The sequence below is a fragment of the Ranitomeya variabilis genome, chromosome 1 (genome assembly GCF_051348905.1).
Source record: "Ranitomeya variabilis isolate aRanVar5 chromosome 1, aRanVar5.hap1, whole genome shotgun sequence".
NCBI lineage: Eukaryota > Metazoa > Chordata > Amphibia > Anura > Dendrobatidae > Ranitomeya > Ranitomeya variabilis.
Genome location: NC_135232.1, coordinates 518,647,344 through 518,668,127, shown reverse-complemented (window position 1 = coordinate 518,668,127; position 20,784 = coordinate 518,647,344). Strand labels below are relative to the sequence as shown.

Here is a 20,784-nt window from a genome sequence, read left to right as displayed (position 1 = left end):
TTATTATTATTTTTGTGGCTTCCACGTGCCTGTGTGACCTCCCTACGCCGCCTGAGCATGCTCCTGATGAGGCGGCGGATGCTCTCCTGAGGGATCTCCTCCCAGACCTGGACTAAAACATCCACCAACTCCTGGACAATCTGTGGTGCAACAAGACGTTGGTTGATGGTGCGAGACATGATGTCTCAGATGTGTTCAATTGGATTCAGATCTGGGGAATGAGCTGGCCAGTCCATAGCATCAATGCCTTCAGGAACTGCTGACACACACCAGCCACAAGAGGTCTGGCATTGTCCTGCATTAGGAGGGCCCAGAACCCAGGGCCAACCGCACCAGCATATGGTCTCACAAGGGGCTGCATGGTCGGACCAACTGCAAGGACATAATAGGGTGAGACATTAATTTTTGTGCTTGAGGTATATGGTTTATGATCTGGGTATATACATGGGGCCATAGTTATGGTGATAGTATGATTTCTATTAACCCTAAATATACCCATTGTGCTGTGACAGTGTTGCAATATATATATTATGGTCACTGAATTCCTGGTCCTGTTGACATATATGCAATTGTGTCAGACCACTTTTGTTTGTGTCCTTCACTATACAACTTGTTTGTCCGTATAATCTTTTTAATATTATTGTGTATATGATATTTACAATTTTATTGATTACAAATAAATATTTGATATTTTTTATATGGGTACTCCTTTTTCTTTGTATATAACCATTACTGACCCATTGCCAAACCGGTCATGCTGAATGATATTGCAAGCAGCAGATTGCTCTCCGCGGTGTCTCTAGACTCTGTCATGTCTGTCACGTGCTCAGTGTGAACCTGCTTTCATCTGTGAAGAGCACAAAGCACCAGTGGCGAATTTGCTAATCCTGGTGTTTTGTGGCAAATGCCAAGCATCCTGCACAGTGCTGGGCTGTGAGCACAACCCCCATCTGTGGACGTTGGGCACTCAGACCATCCTCATGGAGTCTGTTTCTAACTGTTTGTGCAGACACAAGCACATGTGGCCTGCTGGAGGTCATTTCGCAGGGCTCTGACAGTGCTCCTCCTGTTCCTCCTTGCACAAAGGCTGAGATATCGGTCCTGCTGCTGGGTTGTTGCCCTCCTACGGCCCCCGCCTGGTGTACTGGCCTGTCTCCTGGTAGCGCCTCCAGCCTCTGGACACTACGCTGACACACGGCAAGCATTCTTGCCGCAGCTCGCATTGTTGTGCCATCCTGGATGAGGTACACTACCTGAGCCACTTGTGTGGGTTGTAGAGTCCGTGTCATGCTACCACGAGTGTAAAAGCACAACCAACATTCAAAAGTGACCAAAACATTAGCCAGAAAGCATTGGTACTGAGATGTGGTCTGTGGTCCCCACCTGCAGAACCACTCCTTTATTGAGATGTCAGTGATTATAATATATCTATCTATATAATCGTCTAAGGTCCACTTCTGTCTGTTTGTCTGTCACGGAAATCCCGCGTCGCTGATTGGTCGTGCCCAGCCGGCCGCAACCAATCAGCGACAGGCACAGTCCGTCCGCGAATTGGCCCCTCCATACTCCCTCCCTCCATACTCCCCTCCAGTCAGCGCCCACATAGCGTTTTAGCAGTCCTTTAAATGGACTGCGTTACACCGCGGCATAACGCGGTGTAACGCAGTCCGTTAACGCTGCCATTAACCCTGTGTGAACAACTTTTTACTATTGATGCTGCCTATGCAGCATCAATAGTAAAAACTTATAATGTTAAAAACAATTTTTAAAAAATTCATTATATTCTCACCTTCCGGCGTCCGCGGCAGCCTTTCCCGCTCCTCGCGACGCTCCGGTCCCAAGAATGCGTTGCGGCAATGACCCGTGATGACGTAGCGGTCTCATTAGAACTTACTCTGAACTTCTTCACTGCTGCAATTGTACTAATATATTACTGTCTGGAGTATTTGTCCAATGTTTTATGGTTTTGTTTTGGTCATTCTTTCAAATCAAAATTCAAATTGTTGAGCTCGCCATGACTTGCAAATGTAATACGTTTTCAACTCAAATTCGCGGGTATCTAATAGATTGGATTGTTTTATGCTTATTTTTTTTTTTTTTTTTAGGTCCAAGTATCTGAACCTGCACAGATGTCTCCCTCCTTGACCTCAGGAGGGTCCACTGATCTCTCCCCACGCTTTGCCGACTGTAAGTATATGCAGTAGGACTTTTGAGTAATGCCTCCACTGTACATACATATTATTTTTATACATATTAGTCCAAGAATTTACATAGAGCTCATTCAAAACTATGATACACCAAAACGGGCCTGCCAAATGATATCAGGCCACAGAATGTTCAGTTCAAACAAATAATTTATTTATACACAAATAAAATAAAAAGTTCATCACTTAACAAATACAATTTTCATAGTATACAGAATGCCTCCAATCCAAAAACTGGTTTCATGTGCAGTGCAAGTATAAAACAATAACCCAGTTATGGTATATAATGAAGTAAGTCTAAATAGCTTATTCCTCAGTTATTGTTGACCCAATCAATAGGTGTTATGTTGAATGAGTTGCCTGAGAAAAGGAATTTATGCTATATTAAAGTGCCAATGTGCATAGATATGTAACGGTTTTGCCCAAACAGCCTCTATAAGACTTGTGTGGCAATATATACCACAGTTAGTCCATCATGAATGTGGCAAAAACCATAAGATACTAAATAGCACCCAAGCTTCAATGCTAGCCAAAATAGTCAGACACAGACCGCAGCTGCGGCATACTCCTAGGATCATAGTTGCCTCTTGTGCACTCACATGGAACCAGCAAGAAACCCCTGTTCATGCAATGGTTATCCTTGTTCTTATTCAAATGTGTACACTGTAGATCCAAACTGATGGCTGCAAAACAAGAAAAGAACGTACATGAAAACAAGCATTAAAATACGTGTGAAACAAGTCAGCATGTGGTAATCCTCAGACTCCTCAAAGTATACCCTCATTTTACTGACAGCTGTACACAGCTTTTGGCATTTTCTTAAGTAGCTTCATGGGGTAGTCACCGGAAATGCCTTTTTAACAGTCTTGAAGGGTTTCTAAGAGGTGCTGAGCACTTATCTCCTTCACATGGTTCAACTCATCCCAAACCATCTGAATTGGCTTGAGTTTTGGGCAATTGTGTAGGCCATGTCATCTGACAACATTTCGTCTGGGTCACATCGCCCCTTACATAGCCTGGAAGTGTGTTTTTTTGTCATTTTCCTGTTGCAACACAAGTAATGGTCCCAATAACTGCAATCCAGATGGGATAGCATGTAGTTGCAGAATGCGGGGGGGAGGGGGTAACCATGCTAGGTAAGTGTGCCTTAAATTTTGGAATTAATCACTAGCTCAGTACCCCAATAATTTCTCTCTTCCCTCTCCATGCTTTAGGGTGGCCACCACAGATGTAGAAGCAAGCTTATCAACTATTTAGCATGTTGCAAAGATATGGCATATGATACGAAAAAAAATCTAAAATTGACTTATGAGGTCACAAAACAGGGTTCCACTTATCTAATGTCCAGTCCTTCTGTTGATTGGGCCAAACAAGCTGTGTGCGGTTCTCTGTAGTTCCATGGCTTCGTCCATTTGGTAATTCGGCTGTAAAAACCTGCTTCAAACAGTTACCTGGACCATTTGTTTAGATGTGTCTGCTACTTGATGTCTGTGCATCATTTTATGAGGGCTTTTATCGGAGATGCTGTCAATTTGTGGTTTCTGAGGCTGCTAACCTTGATAAAGTTTTCCTTTCCAGCAGAGGTAATTATTGGTCTTTTCTTTTCATTTTTCATGAAACATTTGACGAGGCATACCCGTTCAATGGAAGCTATTCCACATGTCTGCTTGATGAAGCTGCTTGAAACAATGCCTTGGACTGTAAAGCTGTCATTGGAGTAAGAAGTGTTCTTTTGAGGAATCCTAAGGTTTAACAAATATTATTTCACTCCTTTCATTCCGCCTTGTTTACAAATGTGTACCTTTTGTAATGTTGCTGAGTGCATTTTGAATAAGGACAAGGAAAACCATTGCATGAACAGGTGTTCAAATTTTGACCGTGTATAACAAAGGAGCTGTTTAACTGAAATGTGGTCCACAGAGCTGGAGTTCTCCTTTTTTCCTCTGGTAAGTCCTTCCCCAGGACAGAAGGCACTCAAGCTACTGGGGAAGAACCGATGGTGAACTTGAGTAAGATAAATGCTCATGACAAAGCCGCAAGGTTGTCTTGATGCTGATGTTACTTGGTCGAAAGGGAAGATGCAAAGCTGTGGAGATATAACATTTGGCATTTGGAATGTACGAACCATGGCAAACTTAACATCCAAGCTGAAATGTACAGAATAGAATTTAACTTACTTGGAATTAGTAAATTAAGATTAAAACTCAAGCTGGATATTTCTAGTCAATAAACATTGAGTCTACTATTCTGGCAATGATAAACAATGACTAAACTGTCCCTTTTTATTCTCAACCAAAGATTGGCAGACACTGTCCTAAAATACAATGCAGTCGGTGATTGTCATCTTGATACAACTACAAGGATTGCTAATCCATGTCAGTTATACAAGTCTACTCGCCAACAACGGATGCAGAGGAAGAGAACATTGTACTATTCTGTGATCAAGTTCAAAAGGAAATTGACAAGGCGCCATAACAAGACTTACCGTATATACTCGAGTATAAGCTGAGATTTTCAGCCCATTTTTTTGGGCTGAAAGTCCCCCTCTCGGCTTATACTCGAGTCATACCCGGGGGTCGGCAGCTGAGGGGGGGCGGGGGCTGTGTAATTATACTTAACCGCTCCCGGCGCGGTCCCTGGACATCCCTGCTTCTTCCAGCGCTGCAGCTTCTTCCTGTACTGAGCGGTCACATGGTCCCACTCATTACAGAAATGAATATGCGGCTCCACCTCCCATAGAGGTGGAGCCGCATATTCATTAATGTATGAGCGTTAACGGTGACCGCTCAATACAGGAAGAAGATGCAGCGCCGGGGAAGAAGCAGGGACTGCACAGCGCCAGCAGTTGGTGAGTATACAGCGCTGTGCGGCGCGATATTTACCCCTCCTCGTTCCAGTGCGGCTCTGTCTTCATCGTCCTCTGGCAGTGACGCTCAGGTCAGAGGGCGCGGTGACGTAGTCAGTGCGCGCCCTCTGCTGAACGTCAGTGCCGAAGACTGAGCCGCACGAGGAGCAGGTAAAAGTGCCGGGGTCCTGAGCGACGGAGAGGTGAGTATGTGATGTTTTTTTTTTTTTATGGCCGCAAAAGCAAATTGGGCAAGTGGCTGTGCGGAGCATCTGTATGGGGTCATAACACTTGTGCAGCACTATAAGGGGCAAGTGGCTGTGCGGAGCATCTTACGGGGCCATAACACTTGTGCAGCACTATATGAGGCAAGTGGCTGTGCGGAGCATCTTACGGGGCCATAACACTTGTGCAGCACTATATGGGGCAAGTGGCTGTGCGGAGCATCTGTATGGGGCCATAACACTTGTGCAGCACTATATGGGGCAAGTGGCTGTACGGAGCATCTGTATGGGGCCATAACACTTGCGCAGCACTATAAGGGGCAAGTGGCTGTGTGGAGCATCTGTATGGGGCTATAACACTTGTGCAGCACTATAAGGGGCAAGTGGCTGTGCGGAGCATCTTACGGGGCCATAACACTTGTGCAGCACTATATGAGGCAAGTGGCTGTGCGGAGCATCTTACGGGGCCATAACACTTGTGCAGCACTATATGGGGCAAGTGGCTGTACGGAGCATCTTATAGGGCCCTTATTACCCTTTATGCAGGATTATATGGGGCATATTTTAATATGGAGCATCTAATGGGGCCCATCAAACTTTATGGAGCATTATATGGGGCTCCTGATTCAATATGGATATTCAAAAACACTTAACCTACTGATGTCTCAATTAATTTTACTTTTATTGGTATCTATTTTTACTTTTGAAATTTACCGGTAGCTGCTGCATTTTTCACCCTAGGCTTATACTCGAGTCATTAAGTTTTCCCAGTCTTTGTGGCAAAATTAGGGGGGTCGTCTTATACTCGAGTATATACGGTAATCTTTATCATAAGAGACTTGAATGCTAAAGTGGGCCACAGCAAACATGGAACAGCTGTTGGAAACTTTGGACTTGGTGAATGACATGAGGATGGAAGAAGATTAACAAACCTTTGACAAATCAACTGTCCATTATGTGCACCTTCCTTAAAATAAAACAAACGGAGACTACATATGGACATCACTGAATAGGGCCAATAAGAACCAGATTGAATACATACATGTTCGCTAAAGATGGGCGTCGTCTATTTGTTACCTTGAAAACAAGGCCAAGAGTTGAAACTGGACCTGTCTTGAACAGGCTGCTTCCAACTTCTTTTTTATCAACATACCTGGAAGTTTTTTGGAACGTTTTGCAAAGCAGACTAACCTCACTGAGCACCAAAGAAAACCTGAGGACGCGGAGGCAAAAAGACTACTGAAGAAGTTAGCAAGACAAGAAAGATGGCAAAAGTAAAAGCAGAACGCAGCCCATATCAGTAAAAGACTAAAGAGAGCCATTTGAGTAGAAAAGCACTTCATTGCCACAAGATATGTAAAGAGATAAAGCTAACATCTGAAGGGCAGACCAGGAAGGCATACCTAAGGATCAAAGAGATGCAATAAAAGTTTGAACTAAGGGTACCGTCACACATTGAAATTTTCATCGCTGCGACGGCACGATTCGTGACGTCGCAGCGATCGTATGGTTATCGCTCCAGCGTCGTAGACTGCGGTCACACGTTGCAATCACGGTGCTGGAGCGATGCCGAAGTCCCCGGGTAACCAGGGTAAACATCGGGTAACTAAGCGCAGGGCCGCGCTTAGTAACCCGATGTTTACCCTGGTTACCAGCGTAAACGTAAAAAAACAAACAGTACATACTCACCCGTCGGTGTCCTTCAGGTCCCTTGCCGTCTGCTTCCTGCACTGAGTGCAGCCGTACAGTGAGAGCAGATCGCAGCACCGCTGCGCTCTGCTCTCACTTTCCGGCCGGCACTCAGAGCAGGAAGCAGACGGCAAGGGACCTGAAGGACACCGACGGGTGAGTATGTACTGTTTGTTTTTTTACGTTTACGCTTGTAACCAGGGTAAACATCGGGTTACTAAGCGCGGCCCTGCGCTTAGTTACCCGATGTTTACCCTGGTTACAAGCGAAGACATCGCTGGATCGCTGTCACACACAACGATCCAGCGATGTCAGCGGGTGATCAAGCGACGAAAGAAAGTTCCAAACGATCTGCTACGATGTATGATTCTCAGCAGGGTGTCTGATCGCAGTAGCGTGTCAGACACAGCGATATCGTAACGATATCGCTAGAACGTCACGAATCGTAACGTCGTAGCGATGGAAATTTCAATGTGTGACGGTACCCTAAGAGTGGCCATGTCGAAAGATGCCAATAGGAAACTGTGCCAGAACAGATCAAGAAAAGATGGAAAGAGGACACTGAGCACCTCTACAAGTGTGACTCGGTGATATGGGAAAAAACAGACTAGAAATTATAAAGAGCCGAACATCCTGAAAGGCGAAGTCACTGCTGCGATAAAGCTTCGGTCAAACAACAAAGCGCCATGATGTGACAATATTACAATACAGCTAATAAACTCTTCTGAAGTGGCAGTTGATGTCATCAACTGCCTGTGTCAAGAGATTTGGACAACTGGTAAATTGCCCAAGGACTGGACAAGATCAATGTTCCTCTTAAGAGATATGCTGCTTAGTTTCCACAATCGTACCATTGAGCACGCCATCAAAATACTACTGAAGATCCGAAGCTGCCAGAGGAACAAGCAGGATTGAGAAATGTCAGATTAACATTAAATTGATGGCTAACATTAAATGGGTAATGAAAAAAGAATACAAGGAGATCTATTTTTGCATCATGGACTACAGAAAAGCCTTCGACTGTGTTGATTAGCAGAACGTGTGGAATTCCATGAAGGATATGGGTGTGCCGAACCACCTCATCAGCTGCATTAGGAACCATAACATTGACCAAGAAGCAGCAGAAAGGAACACTGTGCATGGCTCAAAGTAGAGCAAGGCAGCAGACAAGGCTGCATCCTGTCACCGTTTATCTTCAATTGTATGTGCCAGAGAGATTTTCAGGTTGGACTTGCCTAAAGGAATCAAAATTGCTGGAGAAATGATCAATCTTAAATATGCAGATGATACAACATTGATAGCAACAAGCATAGATGGCACGAAGGCCTTATTACAAAGTGTCAAGATGGAAAGCTTGAACATGGGACTTCTACTCAACACAAGACAAAGATATTGCTTAATGCCAGGTACAACTAGAACACATTTGAGATGGATGGCAATGAACTGGAAGTTGTAAAAGACTTGAACCTACTTGGATCGATGATCATTCAAGATACAGCGACAACACAGAAAGTCAATAAAATGGCTATGGGCAAATCAACAATTGAAGTCACTGAACAAGGTGATCAAAGCAAGAAATTTCACTAGCGACAAAGACATGGTTTATACATAGTTTGGTCTCTTCTGTCGTAACATGGATGTGAAACCTGGACGATAAAGAAACAAGACAGAAGAAGAATCAACGCCTTTGAAATGTGTTGCTGGCGAATGTTATCAATATCATGGAGAGCAAGACTAATGCACACATCAGTTTTCGAATAAATTAAGTCAGACATGTCACTCGAAGATAGGATCACCATGCTATGGCTTTTTTGTACACGTGAGATCAATCCCTGTAAAGGACATCCTGGTTGGAAGAATAGAAAGAACAAGGCGACGTGAAAGGCAAACTACCCTACCCGATGGCATGATGTCATCAAGATGATGCTGGATAAGACTCTGGTGGACCTATCTAGGCTTACACAAGATTGAGCTTCCATCAAGTCATTTTGGCTCCAGATAAAGCCGAAGGCCTTTTTTTTTTTTTTTTTTTTTTTTCACCAGAGTAGGGTGAATAACAGCTCTGTTTATCATTCTCCAAGCATATGGCGTAAGAAAAGTTAAAATGGTTCAACCCCTTTTAACCCCTTCCCGACCTGTGACACAGCGTATGCGTCATGAAAGTCGGTGCCAATCCGACCTGTGACGCATATGCTGTGTCACAGAATGATCGCGTCCCTGCAGATCGGGTGAAAGGGTTAACTCCCATTTTACCTAATCTGCAGGGACAGGGGGAGTGGTACTTCAGCCCAGGGGGGGTGGCTTCACCCCCCCGTGGCTACGATTGCTCTGATTGGCTGTTGAAAGTGAAACTGCCAATCAGAGCGATTTGTAATATTTCACCTCTGAAAATGGTGAAATATTACAATCCAGCCATGGCCGATGCTGCAATAGCATCTGCCATGGCTGGAGACCCCGATCTGCCCCCACCCCACCCCACCGATCGCCTCCCCAGTCGTCCTTTTTGCCCCGATCTCCGTTCCGCTCCCCTCCTCCCTCCTGTCGGCTCCCCCGGTCCTCCTGTCCGCTCCCCAGGTCCTCCGATTCCCCCCCCCCCCCCCCCGTGTTCCGGTCCCACCCCCTCATACTTGCCTAGCTCCGATGTCCCTCCCGGTGTCCGGCCGTCTTCTTCATGGGCGCCGCCATCTTGGAAAATGCGCAGTGCGCCCGCCGAATCTGTCAGCCGGCAGATTCGTTCCTGCACATTTTGGTCGCTGTGATAAGTTCTATCACAGCGATCAAAATAAAAAAAATAGTAAATAAATCCCCCCCTTTATCACCCCCATAGGTAGGGACAATAATAAAATACAGAAAATATAATTATTTTTGTTTAGGGGTAGGGTTGCACTTAGGGTTGCACTTAGGGCTAGGGTTGCACTTAGGGTTGCACTTAGGGTTGCACTTAGGGCTAGGGTTGCACTTAGGGTTGCACTTAGGGCTAGGGTTGCACTTAGGGTTGCACTTAGGGCTAGGGATGCACTTAGGGCTAGGGATGCACTTAGGGCTAGGGATGCACTTAGGGCTAGGGTTGCACTTAGGGCTAGGGTTGCACTTAGGGCTAGGGTTGCACTTAGGGCTAGGGTTGCACTTAGGGCTAGGGTTGCACTTAGGGCTAGGGTTGCACTTAGGGCTAGGGTTGCACTTAGGGCTAGGGTTGCACTTAGGGCTAGGGTTGCACTTAGGGCTAGGGTTGCACTTAGGGCTAGGGTTAGAATTAGGGTTAGAATTAGGGTTGCAATTAGGGTTAGGGTTGGAATAAGGGTTAGAATTAGGCTATGTGCACACGGTGCGGATTTGGCTGCGGATCCGCAGCGGATTGGTCGCTGCGGATTCGTATCAGTTTTCCATTACGTTTACAGTACCACGTAAACCTATGGAAAACCAAATCCGCTGTGCCCATGGTGCGGAAAATACAGCGCGGAAACGCTGCGTTGTATTTTCCGCAGCATGTCAATTCTTTGTGCAATTCCGCAGCGTTTTACACCTGCTCCATAATAGGAATCCGCAAGTGAAATCCACACAAAAAACACTGGAAATCCACGGTAAATCCGCAGGTAAAGCGCAGTGCGTTTTACCTGCAGATTTTTCAAAAACTGCGGAAAAATCCACACAAATCCGCAACGTGAGCACATAGCCTTAGGGTTAGGGTTGGAATTAGGGGTAAGACTAGGGTTAGGGGTGTGTTGGGGTTAGGGTTGTGTTTAGGGTTGGGATTAGAGTTAGGGGTGTGTTGGGGTTAGTGTTGGAGTTAGAATTGAGGGGTTTCCACTTTTTAGGCACATCAGGGGGTCTCCAAACGCGACACGGCGCCACCATTGATTCCAGCCAATCTTGCGTTGAAAAAGTAAAATGGTGCTCTCTCCCTTCCGAGCCCCGACGTGTGCCCAAACAGTGGTTTACCCCCACATATGGGGTACCAGCGTACTCAGGAGAAACTGATCAACAACTTTTGGGGTCCAATTTCTCCTGTAACCCTTGGGAAAATAAAAAATTGCAGGCTAAAAAATTATTTTTGAGGAAAGAAAAATGATTTTTTATTTTCACGGCTCTGCGTTATAAACTTCTGTGAAGCACTTGGGGGTTGAAAGTGCTCACCACACATCTAGATAAGTTCCCTTGGGGGTTTAGTTTCCAAAATAGGGTCACTTGTGGGGGGTTTCTACTGTTTAGGCACATCAGGGGCTCTGCAAACGCAACGTGACGCCCGCAGAGCATTCCATCAAAGTCTGCATTTCAAAACATCACTACTTCACTTCCAAGCCCCGGCATGTGCCCAAACAGTGGTTTACCCCCACATATGGGGTATCAGCGTACTCAGGAGAAACTGGACAACAACTATTGGGGTCAAATTTCCCCTGTTACCCTTGGGAAAATAAAAAATTCAGGGCTAAAAAATTTTTTTTGAGAAAAGAAAAATTATTTTTTATTTTCATGGCTCTGCGTTATAAACTTCTGTGAAGCACTTGGGGGTTCAAAGTGCTCACCACACATCTAGATTAGTTCCTTGGGAGGTCTAGTTTCCAAAATGGGGTCACTTATGGGAAAGCTCCAATGTTTAGGAACACAGGGGCTCTCCAAACGCGACATGGTGTCCGCTAATGATTGGAGCTAATTTTCCATTCAAAAAGCCAAATGGCGTGCCTTCCCTTCCAAGCCCTGCCGTGCACCCAAACAGTGGTTTACCCCCACATATGGGGTATCATCGTTTTCAGGACAAACTGGACAACCACATTTGGGGTCCAATTTCTCCTGTTACCCTTGGGAAAATAAAAAATTCTGGGCTAAAAATCATTTTTGAGGAAAGAAAAATTATTTTTTATTTTCACGGCTCTGCGTTATAAACTTCTGTGAAGCACTTGTTGGTTTAAAGTGCTCACTATGCATCTAGATAAGTTCCTTGGGGGGTCTAGTTTCCAAAATGGGGTCACTTGTGGGGGAGCTCCAATGTTTAGGCACACAGGGGCTCTCCAAACGCGACATGGTGTCCGCTAACGATTGGAGCTAATTTTCCATTCAAAAAGTCAAATGGCGCTCCTTCCCTTCCGAGACTTACCATGTGCCCAAACAGTGGTTTACCCCCACATGTGAGGTATCAGTGTACTCAGGAGAAATTGCCCAACACATTTTAGGATCCATTTTATCCTGTTGCCCATGTGAAAATTAAAAAATTGAGGCTAAAATAATTTTTTTTGTGAAAAAAAAGTACTTTTTCATTTTTACGGATCAATTTGTGAAGCACCTGGGGGTTTAAAGTGCTCACTATGCATCTAGATAAGTTCCTTGGGGCGTCTAGTTTCCAAAATGGGGTCACTTGTGGGGGAGCTCCAATGTTTAGGCACACGGGGGCTTTCCAAACGCGACATGGTGTCCGCTAAAGATTGGAACCAATTTTTCATTCAAAAAGTCAAATGGCGCTCCTTCCCTTCCGAGTTCTGCCGTGCGCCCAAACAGTGGTTTACCCCCACATATGAGGTATCAGCGTACTCAGGAGAAACTGGACCACGAAAGTTGTTGTCCAATTTGTTCTTTTACCCTTGGGAAAATAAAAAAAATTGTTGCTAAAAGATCATTTTTGTGACTAAAAAGTTAAATGTTCATTTTTTCCCTTCCATGTTGCTTCTGCTGCTGTGAAACACCTGAAGGGTTAATAAACTTCTTGAATGGGGTTTTGAGCACCTTGAGGGGTGCAGTTTTTAGAATGGTGTCACTTTTGGGTATTTTCAGCCATATAGAACCCTCAAATTGACTTCAAATGTGAGGTGGTCCCTAAAAAAAAATGGTTTTGTAAATTTTGTTGTAAAAATGAGAAATCACTGGTCAAATTTTAACCCTTATAACTTCCTAGCAAAAAAAAATGTTGTTTCCAAAATTGTGCTGATGTAAAGTAGACATGTGGGAAACGTTATTTATTAACTATTTTGTGTCACATAACTCTCTGGTTTAACAGAATAAAAATTCAAAATGTGAAAATTGCGAAATTTTCAAAATTTTCGCCAAATTTCCATTTTTTTCACAAATAAACTCAGAAATTATCGACCTAAATTTACCACTAACATGAAGCCCAATATGTCACGAAAAAACAGTCTCAGAATCGCTAGGATCCGTTGAAGCGTTCCCGAGTTATTACCTCATAAAGGGACACTGGTCAGAATTGCAAAAAACGGCAAGGTCATTAAGGCCAAAATAGGCTGGGTCATGAAGGGGTTAAAGAGTGAGTCTAAACAGATTTAATGTGTTTAACCAACTAATGGACACAGATGACCTTTGCTACAGTCATTAATGGACTTTCAGTTAAAGGGAACCTGTCAGCAGGATTGTGCTCAGTAACCTACAGTGTCAGGTTGGCACCATTTATACAGAATAAAACGACACCTGGGTTGATGAAATCCGTCTTTTCGTTGGTGTTTAATCTTTATTTGTGGTTTACAGTTAATGAGATTCTCGTTCTTCGGGGTGGCCTGTGTCAAGAGCAATGTGGTGCCCTGCTTAAATATTCATCTGTATGGCTTATGACAGGTCACTGATCCCTTGGTATCCTGCCCCCTATTTTACATACTGAATATCTTTTGAGGGGAAAAAAAATTCACATTTAGCAGACAGGCAGGCATCGACGCCTGTGCTGTAACACGATCTGTTCTATAATGTCCATTTAGTTATTTGGTGATGTAAATTTATTCAGAAAAAAAATTCTCTCTCAAAATGGCGCCTGCACAGTAGCATATATCGACGATCTGATAGATGCTACTGCGCAGGCGCGGCCGGCGCCATTTGGAGTTTTTTTTTTTTTTTTTTCCGTATTTATATTTAATTTACTTGGAGATGTAAATTTTTAAAAAAAAGTTATTTCAGCTCACCCATTAGAAGTTAGATCGCTGTGGTGGTATCATCCGAGCACGGAAAAGACATCTCTGCCAAGATGTAGAAAATAGGAGTAGAAAAAATGTAGGAATCCAGCTCCAGGATGTAAAATATCAATAAGATTCTTTATTCAAACATTTAAAATTGGAACAAGGGCATACAAATGACCAGCAAAAATAGGGAGCAGCCTATAGACTAAGAACACAGCAGTTGTTCAAAACGCGTTCAGTCACTCATGGCTGCTCCCTAACTATTTTTGCTGGTCATTTGAATGCTTTGTTCCAATTATTAATGTTTGAATAAAGAATCTTTTTTATATTTTACATCCTGGAGCTGGATTCTTACATTTTTTTTTCTACTCAAATTAATTAAATGCACATTATACGTGCGATCATGGATACGAAAGCAGACCACCACATAAAGACCCCAAGCCACAGGTCGCACCGGAGCACAAGCATATCATTATCTGAAAACTACAAATAAAGATTACCATTTCTGCCATCCTTCTATTCCTCGATACATCATTCATGAGTACTGTGTATACAATGTATTGAGTGGTGTTGCCAAAACTTATCGGTTCCTTTAACCCCTTAGTGACCACCAATACATAATTTTACAGACCTGCAATATAAGGCCTCTTTCACATTTCTGTCGGTACGGGGCCGTCGCAAACCGTCGGCCCGACGTACGTTGTGCAAAATTGTGCACAACGTGGGCAGTGGATGCAGTTTTCCAATGCATCCGCTGCCCATTCTGAAGTCTGGGGAGGAGGGGGCGGAGTTCCGGCCGCGCATGCGCGGTCGGAAATGGTGGATCCGACGGTCCGCAAAAACACAACGCATCCGTTGCACGACGGATGCGACGTGTGGCCATCCATTGCAATCTGTCGTCAATAAGTCTATGTCAAAAAAACGCATCCTGCGGGCTCATTTGTAGGATCCGTTTTTTTACCAAAACGACGGATTGTGACGGATGGCAAAAAACGGAAGTGTGAAAGAGCCCTAGTATCACCAGACTGGTGACAATCCAGCAGCTGCATGTGATGTGATGCCTAAAAAAAATTTTTTTTAGTAAATTTTGTAGAATGAAAAATCGCTCATTTTAACTTTTAATTAGTGATGAGCGAATGTGCTCTGATAAGGTATTATCAGAGCATGCTGTTTAACCCCCCAAAATGCTGCGATAAATATCAATCACCTCATTTAGGAGGCTAGGAGATTGAGGGGCTCTCTCCCTTCTGAACGGTGCCCCCGCATTATCGTGAGGGCCGATGGTAGTCATGGCAACCCAAAGTAGTTATTACCTCCTGGTCTGCCAGTTACGACAATGCCAGGAATGTTCCTTCATGCCCTATACCACCGATCAGAGTAGTCAAAGTTGAAGAGCCATAGAGGGACTAAGTGGGGGGGGGGGTGGAATTATATCTGTGATAGCAAAAATAAACGCAGCACAATTTGTATTGCTGCGTCCGGAACAAACTGATCTATAAAACGACCACATTAGTTAACCCCTTCAGTGATCACAGTAAAAAAAGTGGCAGAAAACAATGGTTTTTCATCATGCCTTCCAAAAAGTGGCATTAAAAGTAAACAAAAATTTGAATGTAAATACAAAAGGTATTTTTTTGAAAATGTCATTGCCTCGCAAAAAACAAGCCGCCATACAGGTCTGTCAGCGAATAAAAAAGCTATAGCTCTCAGAATATAGCTATGCAAAAAAATTCTTTCTATGAAAGTTTGTGTTAAAGCGGAAAAACCTATCGCTCTAACCGTACTGACCCGAAAAATAAAGCTGCATTATCTCTCTTCCCTCACGGTAAATGGAATAGAAAACCCCTAAAAATTAATTATTGTTTTTTGTTTTGCCTTTTGAAAATCGGATTAAAAAAAATTAAATGTTCTTCCTGAAAATGGTACCAAAAAGTCAACTTGTCCCGAAAAAAAAATAATTACCCTAACATTACCCTGTCAGCAGAAATATAGAAAAAATATAGCTCCCAATTATGACGATGCAGAAACTTTTTTACTTTTCTTTGCAAAAAGTCTTCGTGTGACAGCAATTAAACAAAAATTAAAAAACTCACTGTAATCTCATTGACCCGAAAAATAGTCTTCTAGTCACTTATACTGCACGAGAAACTGTGTAACAAAAAAAAAAGTACAAAATTCTTCACCTGTTTTATATAACGCTAACATATTACGCAGCGCTTTACAGTTTTTGCACGCATTATCGCTGTCCCCGATGGGGCTCACAGTCTAGATTCCCTTTCAGTGGGTCTTTGGAATGTGGGAGAAAACCGGAGTACCTGGAGGAAACCAATGCAAACACGGGGAAAACATACAAACTCTTTGCAGATGTTGTCCTTGGTGGGATTTGAACCCAGGACTCCAGCACTGCAAGGCTGCAGTGCGAACCACTGAGCCACCGTGCTGCTCCCCATAATGAGGCATATGGAAACAGTGGACACTGTCTGGCCTGTGATTCAGCGGTGTCCCTCTTTTTTTCAAGCGTGTGTAAAAGTGCGCTCGGCCACAGTTTTGTGCACCTCTGAAAAGAACACTGCTGAATTGAGGCTAGACAGAATCCAGAGTAATTCACATGTCCCCCTTCCTTCTGAGCTCGTGTGCCTAAACCACTTTTAGCATCCACATGTTTGACATTTCTGTATCGAGCGAGATCTTTGAACTAATCTCCCAATATGTTCCCTCATGTATTCTCCGGTCCTCCCAAGACTTCCTTCTCTCCTCCACACTTATTCGCTCCTCACCCAACCGCCTCCAAGACTTCTCCCGAATATCCCCCATCCTCTGGAATTCTTGGCCCCAACACGTCCGACGATCAACCACATTCGGATCCTTCAGACGGAACCTGAAAACCCACCTCTTCAGGAAAGCCTACAGCCTGCACTGACCCTGCTGCCTCCTCACCACTACCGAAGCTACCGCCTCACTAACACCGGAGCTCCTGCAACCCTCAACCTATTGTTTCCATCCCCACCATCCTGTAGAATGTAAGCCCGCAAGGGCAGGGTCCTCGCCCCTCTGTATCAGTCTGTAATTGTTAGTTTGCTTACTGTAAGTGATATCTGTCATTTGTATTTAACCCCTTCTCATGTACAGCACCAATTGTGCTATATAAATCTAATATATAAAGCTGAATGTGTGTATGTCCGGGATTGGCATCTCAACCGTCATAGCTACAGGCACAAAATTTTGCACAGTCACACGTCTGGACCCCGAGAGCGTCAAAGCTATGTTGTGAGGTGAAATTTTAACCCCGCGCTTTCCAATTCACCAAACAATTTTGCCCCTATCTACATAGTGGGGAAAAATTTAAAGGAAAAGTGTTGGAGGCAAATTAACAGCTGCCAGATGTGAACAAGGGGGACTTAAAGAATGAGAGCGATGGCGCCAAAGAGTATATACTGTACAGTTGCTAAGGTGGGGCCCCGACATGGAATAATCACCACACCACCATGGGGATATGAACACACACACACAAAATGCGCCACACACTACCACGTGCTTGAACACATATACCACCCTCAGCGCACATTTCACCACACATACACCAACCTCGCCACATAAAAGTCGAAACACAAAAGTCGCCGCTCAAAACTCGCCACGCGCAAAACTCTCCACATGCAAAACTTGCCACACGTGCAAAACTCACCTCATGGAAAACTCGCCACACGCAAAACTTGCACACGCGGAAAAATTGCCACATGCACAAAAGTTGCAACACATGCAAAAGTTGCCTCACACAAAACTTGCACATACTCAAAAGGCACCACACATAAAACTCGCCACGCGCAAAACTCGCCATGCGCAAAACTTGCTGCACACAACTTGCTACACTAACCTGTCACATGCAACTCGACACACAAAAAGTTGCTACACGCATGTCGCCACACAAAACTCATCTCACAAAAGTCGCTACATGCATGTCGCCACACGCAACTCAACACACACAACTTGACACACGAAACTCGCCCTAAAACACACACAAGACTGGTATTATCCTTCAAAAATAAAAATCTGATTAATAAGCAGACAAACTACAAGAGCAACAAATGTACCATATAGGAATCCGGCAGCTGTCAGTCACATGACCAGTCTATTATGTGTATGTGTGAGCTAATATATACTGCCAGGGGGTGGGCTTACTGTTGGCTGGGGATTTATCAGGCTGCCAATTTAGCTTACAAATACTGAGGTAAAAATACTGACCAAATAACGTGTGAACGAGGTCTAATACAGGAGGAGATGACATACAGATATATACTATATACAGGAGGAGATGACACACAGATATATACTATATACAGGAGAGATGACACACAGGTATATACTATATAGAGGAGGAGATGACATACAGGTACATACTACATACAGGAGGAGATGACATACAGGTACATACTACATACAGGAGGAGATGACATACAGGTATATGCTATGTATAGGAGGAGATGACATACAGGTATATACTATATACAGGAGGAGATGACACACAGATATATACTATATATAGGTGAGATGACACACAGGTATATACTATATACAGGAGGATATTACATACAGGTATATACTATATATAGGAGGAGATGACATACAGGTATATACTATATACAGGGGAGATGACACACAGCAGGTATATACTATATACAGGGGAGATGACATACAGGTATATACTATATACAGGAGATGACATACAGGTGTATACTATATATAAGGGAGATGACAAACATTTATATACTGAGGTGAAAATGAAAAGGTGTGAGTGCAAAATGAGAGGAGTGAGGGAAAATAGTGGAGTGATCGGAAAATGACAGATGTGAGGTCGAAATGACAAGTGTTAGGGGGGAATGAGAGGAGTGAGGGGGAAAATGAGAGGTGTGAGGGGGAAAATGAAAGATGTGATGGGGAAAATGAGAGGCGTGATGGGAAAATAAGAGAAGTGAGGTGCTGTAACTAACCACAGATATTTACTATGCCCAGGCAACGCCGGGCTCTTCAGCTAGTAAATAATAAAAGTAAATTATGGGGTCCAATTCTCCAGAATCATGAACTGGGCACAATGTATGGGCTCTACAATCTTGCAATTTTCACTCACAATATTAACTGCTGCTTGTTTCTGACTCCCATGGAGTCAAACTTATCACTACACCTGTAGATAAATTCCCAAAGGGGTGTTATTTCTAAAATGGTCACTTGAGGGGGAATTCTGCTCTTCTGGCACTTGGGGACTCTGTATATGGAGTCCGAAAACTATTCTGCGTAAATTTGTTCTCCAAGAGTCGAATAGTGATCTGTCACTCCCGAGTCTCGCTGCGTGGTTAAATAGTGCTGTACAGCCACTGTTGCAGCCTGTATTGCAGCCTGTATTGCCATGTTTAACAGAAATTGTGTGTTGCATTCTGGTGCCATTTTTACCCATTTCCCTGTGTGAAAATGTAAAACCTGAGCCTAAAACTGTGATTCGTCACTACTGCCGACAGGCCTTGAGGCAGAGAAGTCAGATTTTCTGGGTTCAGTACCAAGAGGGCACATGGTAAGCGAACAGAAAAGACGAAGGTGTGTGTCCTGTCACAGTCCATGGTCAGAATACCAGAGAAATAGCGGATCTAAGCAAAGGGGCAAAAACAAGCTGGTAGTCAGAATATGGTCCAAAGGTTGGGCAGCCGCAGATCAGAAGTCGCCGCACAGAAATCAAGGCACCGACAGCCTAGCATTCCTCAGCACTGAATAGGATGTGTGAGGGGGATCATATGGGAGGGTCGATATGTGTTCCCCAGGATGCAGAATGCCTGTGTATCACAAGGCAAAATAAGAGGAGATTGGGTCCAAGTAGTTGACCCAGTCAGATTTTTAGGAAAACCCGTCAAGGGCTTTTATTTTTAGAGGGATTTGCAGGTTTGGTAGTGGGGTGAATCCATCTCTCCACTCTGGATTTTGGAAGTAGCTCTATAGCCACGATTCCTTTTAAATTCTGTCAGTTTTGTCTTGGGTGTGTCAGTTTGGAGTTTGCAAGCTGCAGAGCAGGAGGCTCTGTGCAACCCAGGACTGTGTGAAGCTAACACAGAGCCAGGGACTTCAAGGTGGGTGATGCACCCAAGAGACACGACGGTGCCATTGCCCACGGTAACGGGTTTTGAACACGGACTGTATTTGTGGAAACCCGGCTTTGATCCAGAGAATAGCCCTCCTGTGTGCAAGTCTGAAAATAAAGACACTGTTTATGTTGAACTTTCTGTGATCCCTGCCTGCAATACAGATGACAGAGCTGTCTCATCACGGAGTTCCAGACTCACTGAGCGGAGAAATCGTGACAAAAACAATTATTTTTCCGGTAAAAATTGAATTTATTTTTTTCTCTACTGCCCAATGGTATAAAATTCTGTGATACATCCGTGGTGGCAATATGATCGCTGCACCCTTGGATGAATTAATTGAGGTGTAATTTGTAAAATGGTATCACTTATGGGGGAGTTCTACTGTTCTGGCACATCAGATGCTCTCCCAGTGGGTCATGGCACCCACAAACCATAACAGCAAAATCTGCACTACAATATGAGGTTCCTTCTCTTCTGAGCTTTGCACTGAAAAGTAGTTCACGTAGGGAGGACTTGAGGGCACTGCAAATTATTGACTGACTACACTACACACTAATGAAGACATAGCTGACAAAAAATAAAAGCAGCTTGTACAAAATGAACAAGATCACCCACATACGATATATTAAACTAAATTATATACCATATATACTCATGTATAAGCCGAGGCACCTAATTTTGCCACAAAAAAAATGGGAAAACTTACTGACTTGAGTATAAGCTGGGTATGCATTGTCCCCCTCATCCCCAACCTGGTATGCATGGTTCTCCATCCCCATCTTTGTCTGCATGGCTCCTTATTCCCATCCTTGT

At 43.9% G+C, this 20,784-nt stretch overlaps 1 protein-coding gene across 1 annotated transcript in view; it reads left to right on the top strand.

Moving 5' to 3' along the window:
* Positions 1-20,784, top strand: part of MIER2 (MIER family member 2) — a 201,088-nt gene that overhangs the window by 36,663 nt on the left and 143,641 nt on the right. The window contains exon 4 of the mRNA XM_077253926.1: positions 2,106-2,187. Within this exon, the coding sequence (XP_077110041.1) occupies positions 2,106-2,187 (82 nt within the window). The remainder of the gene's footprint in view (positions 1-2,105; positions 2,188-20,784) is intronic.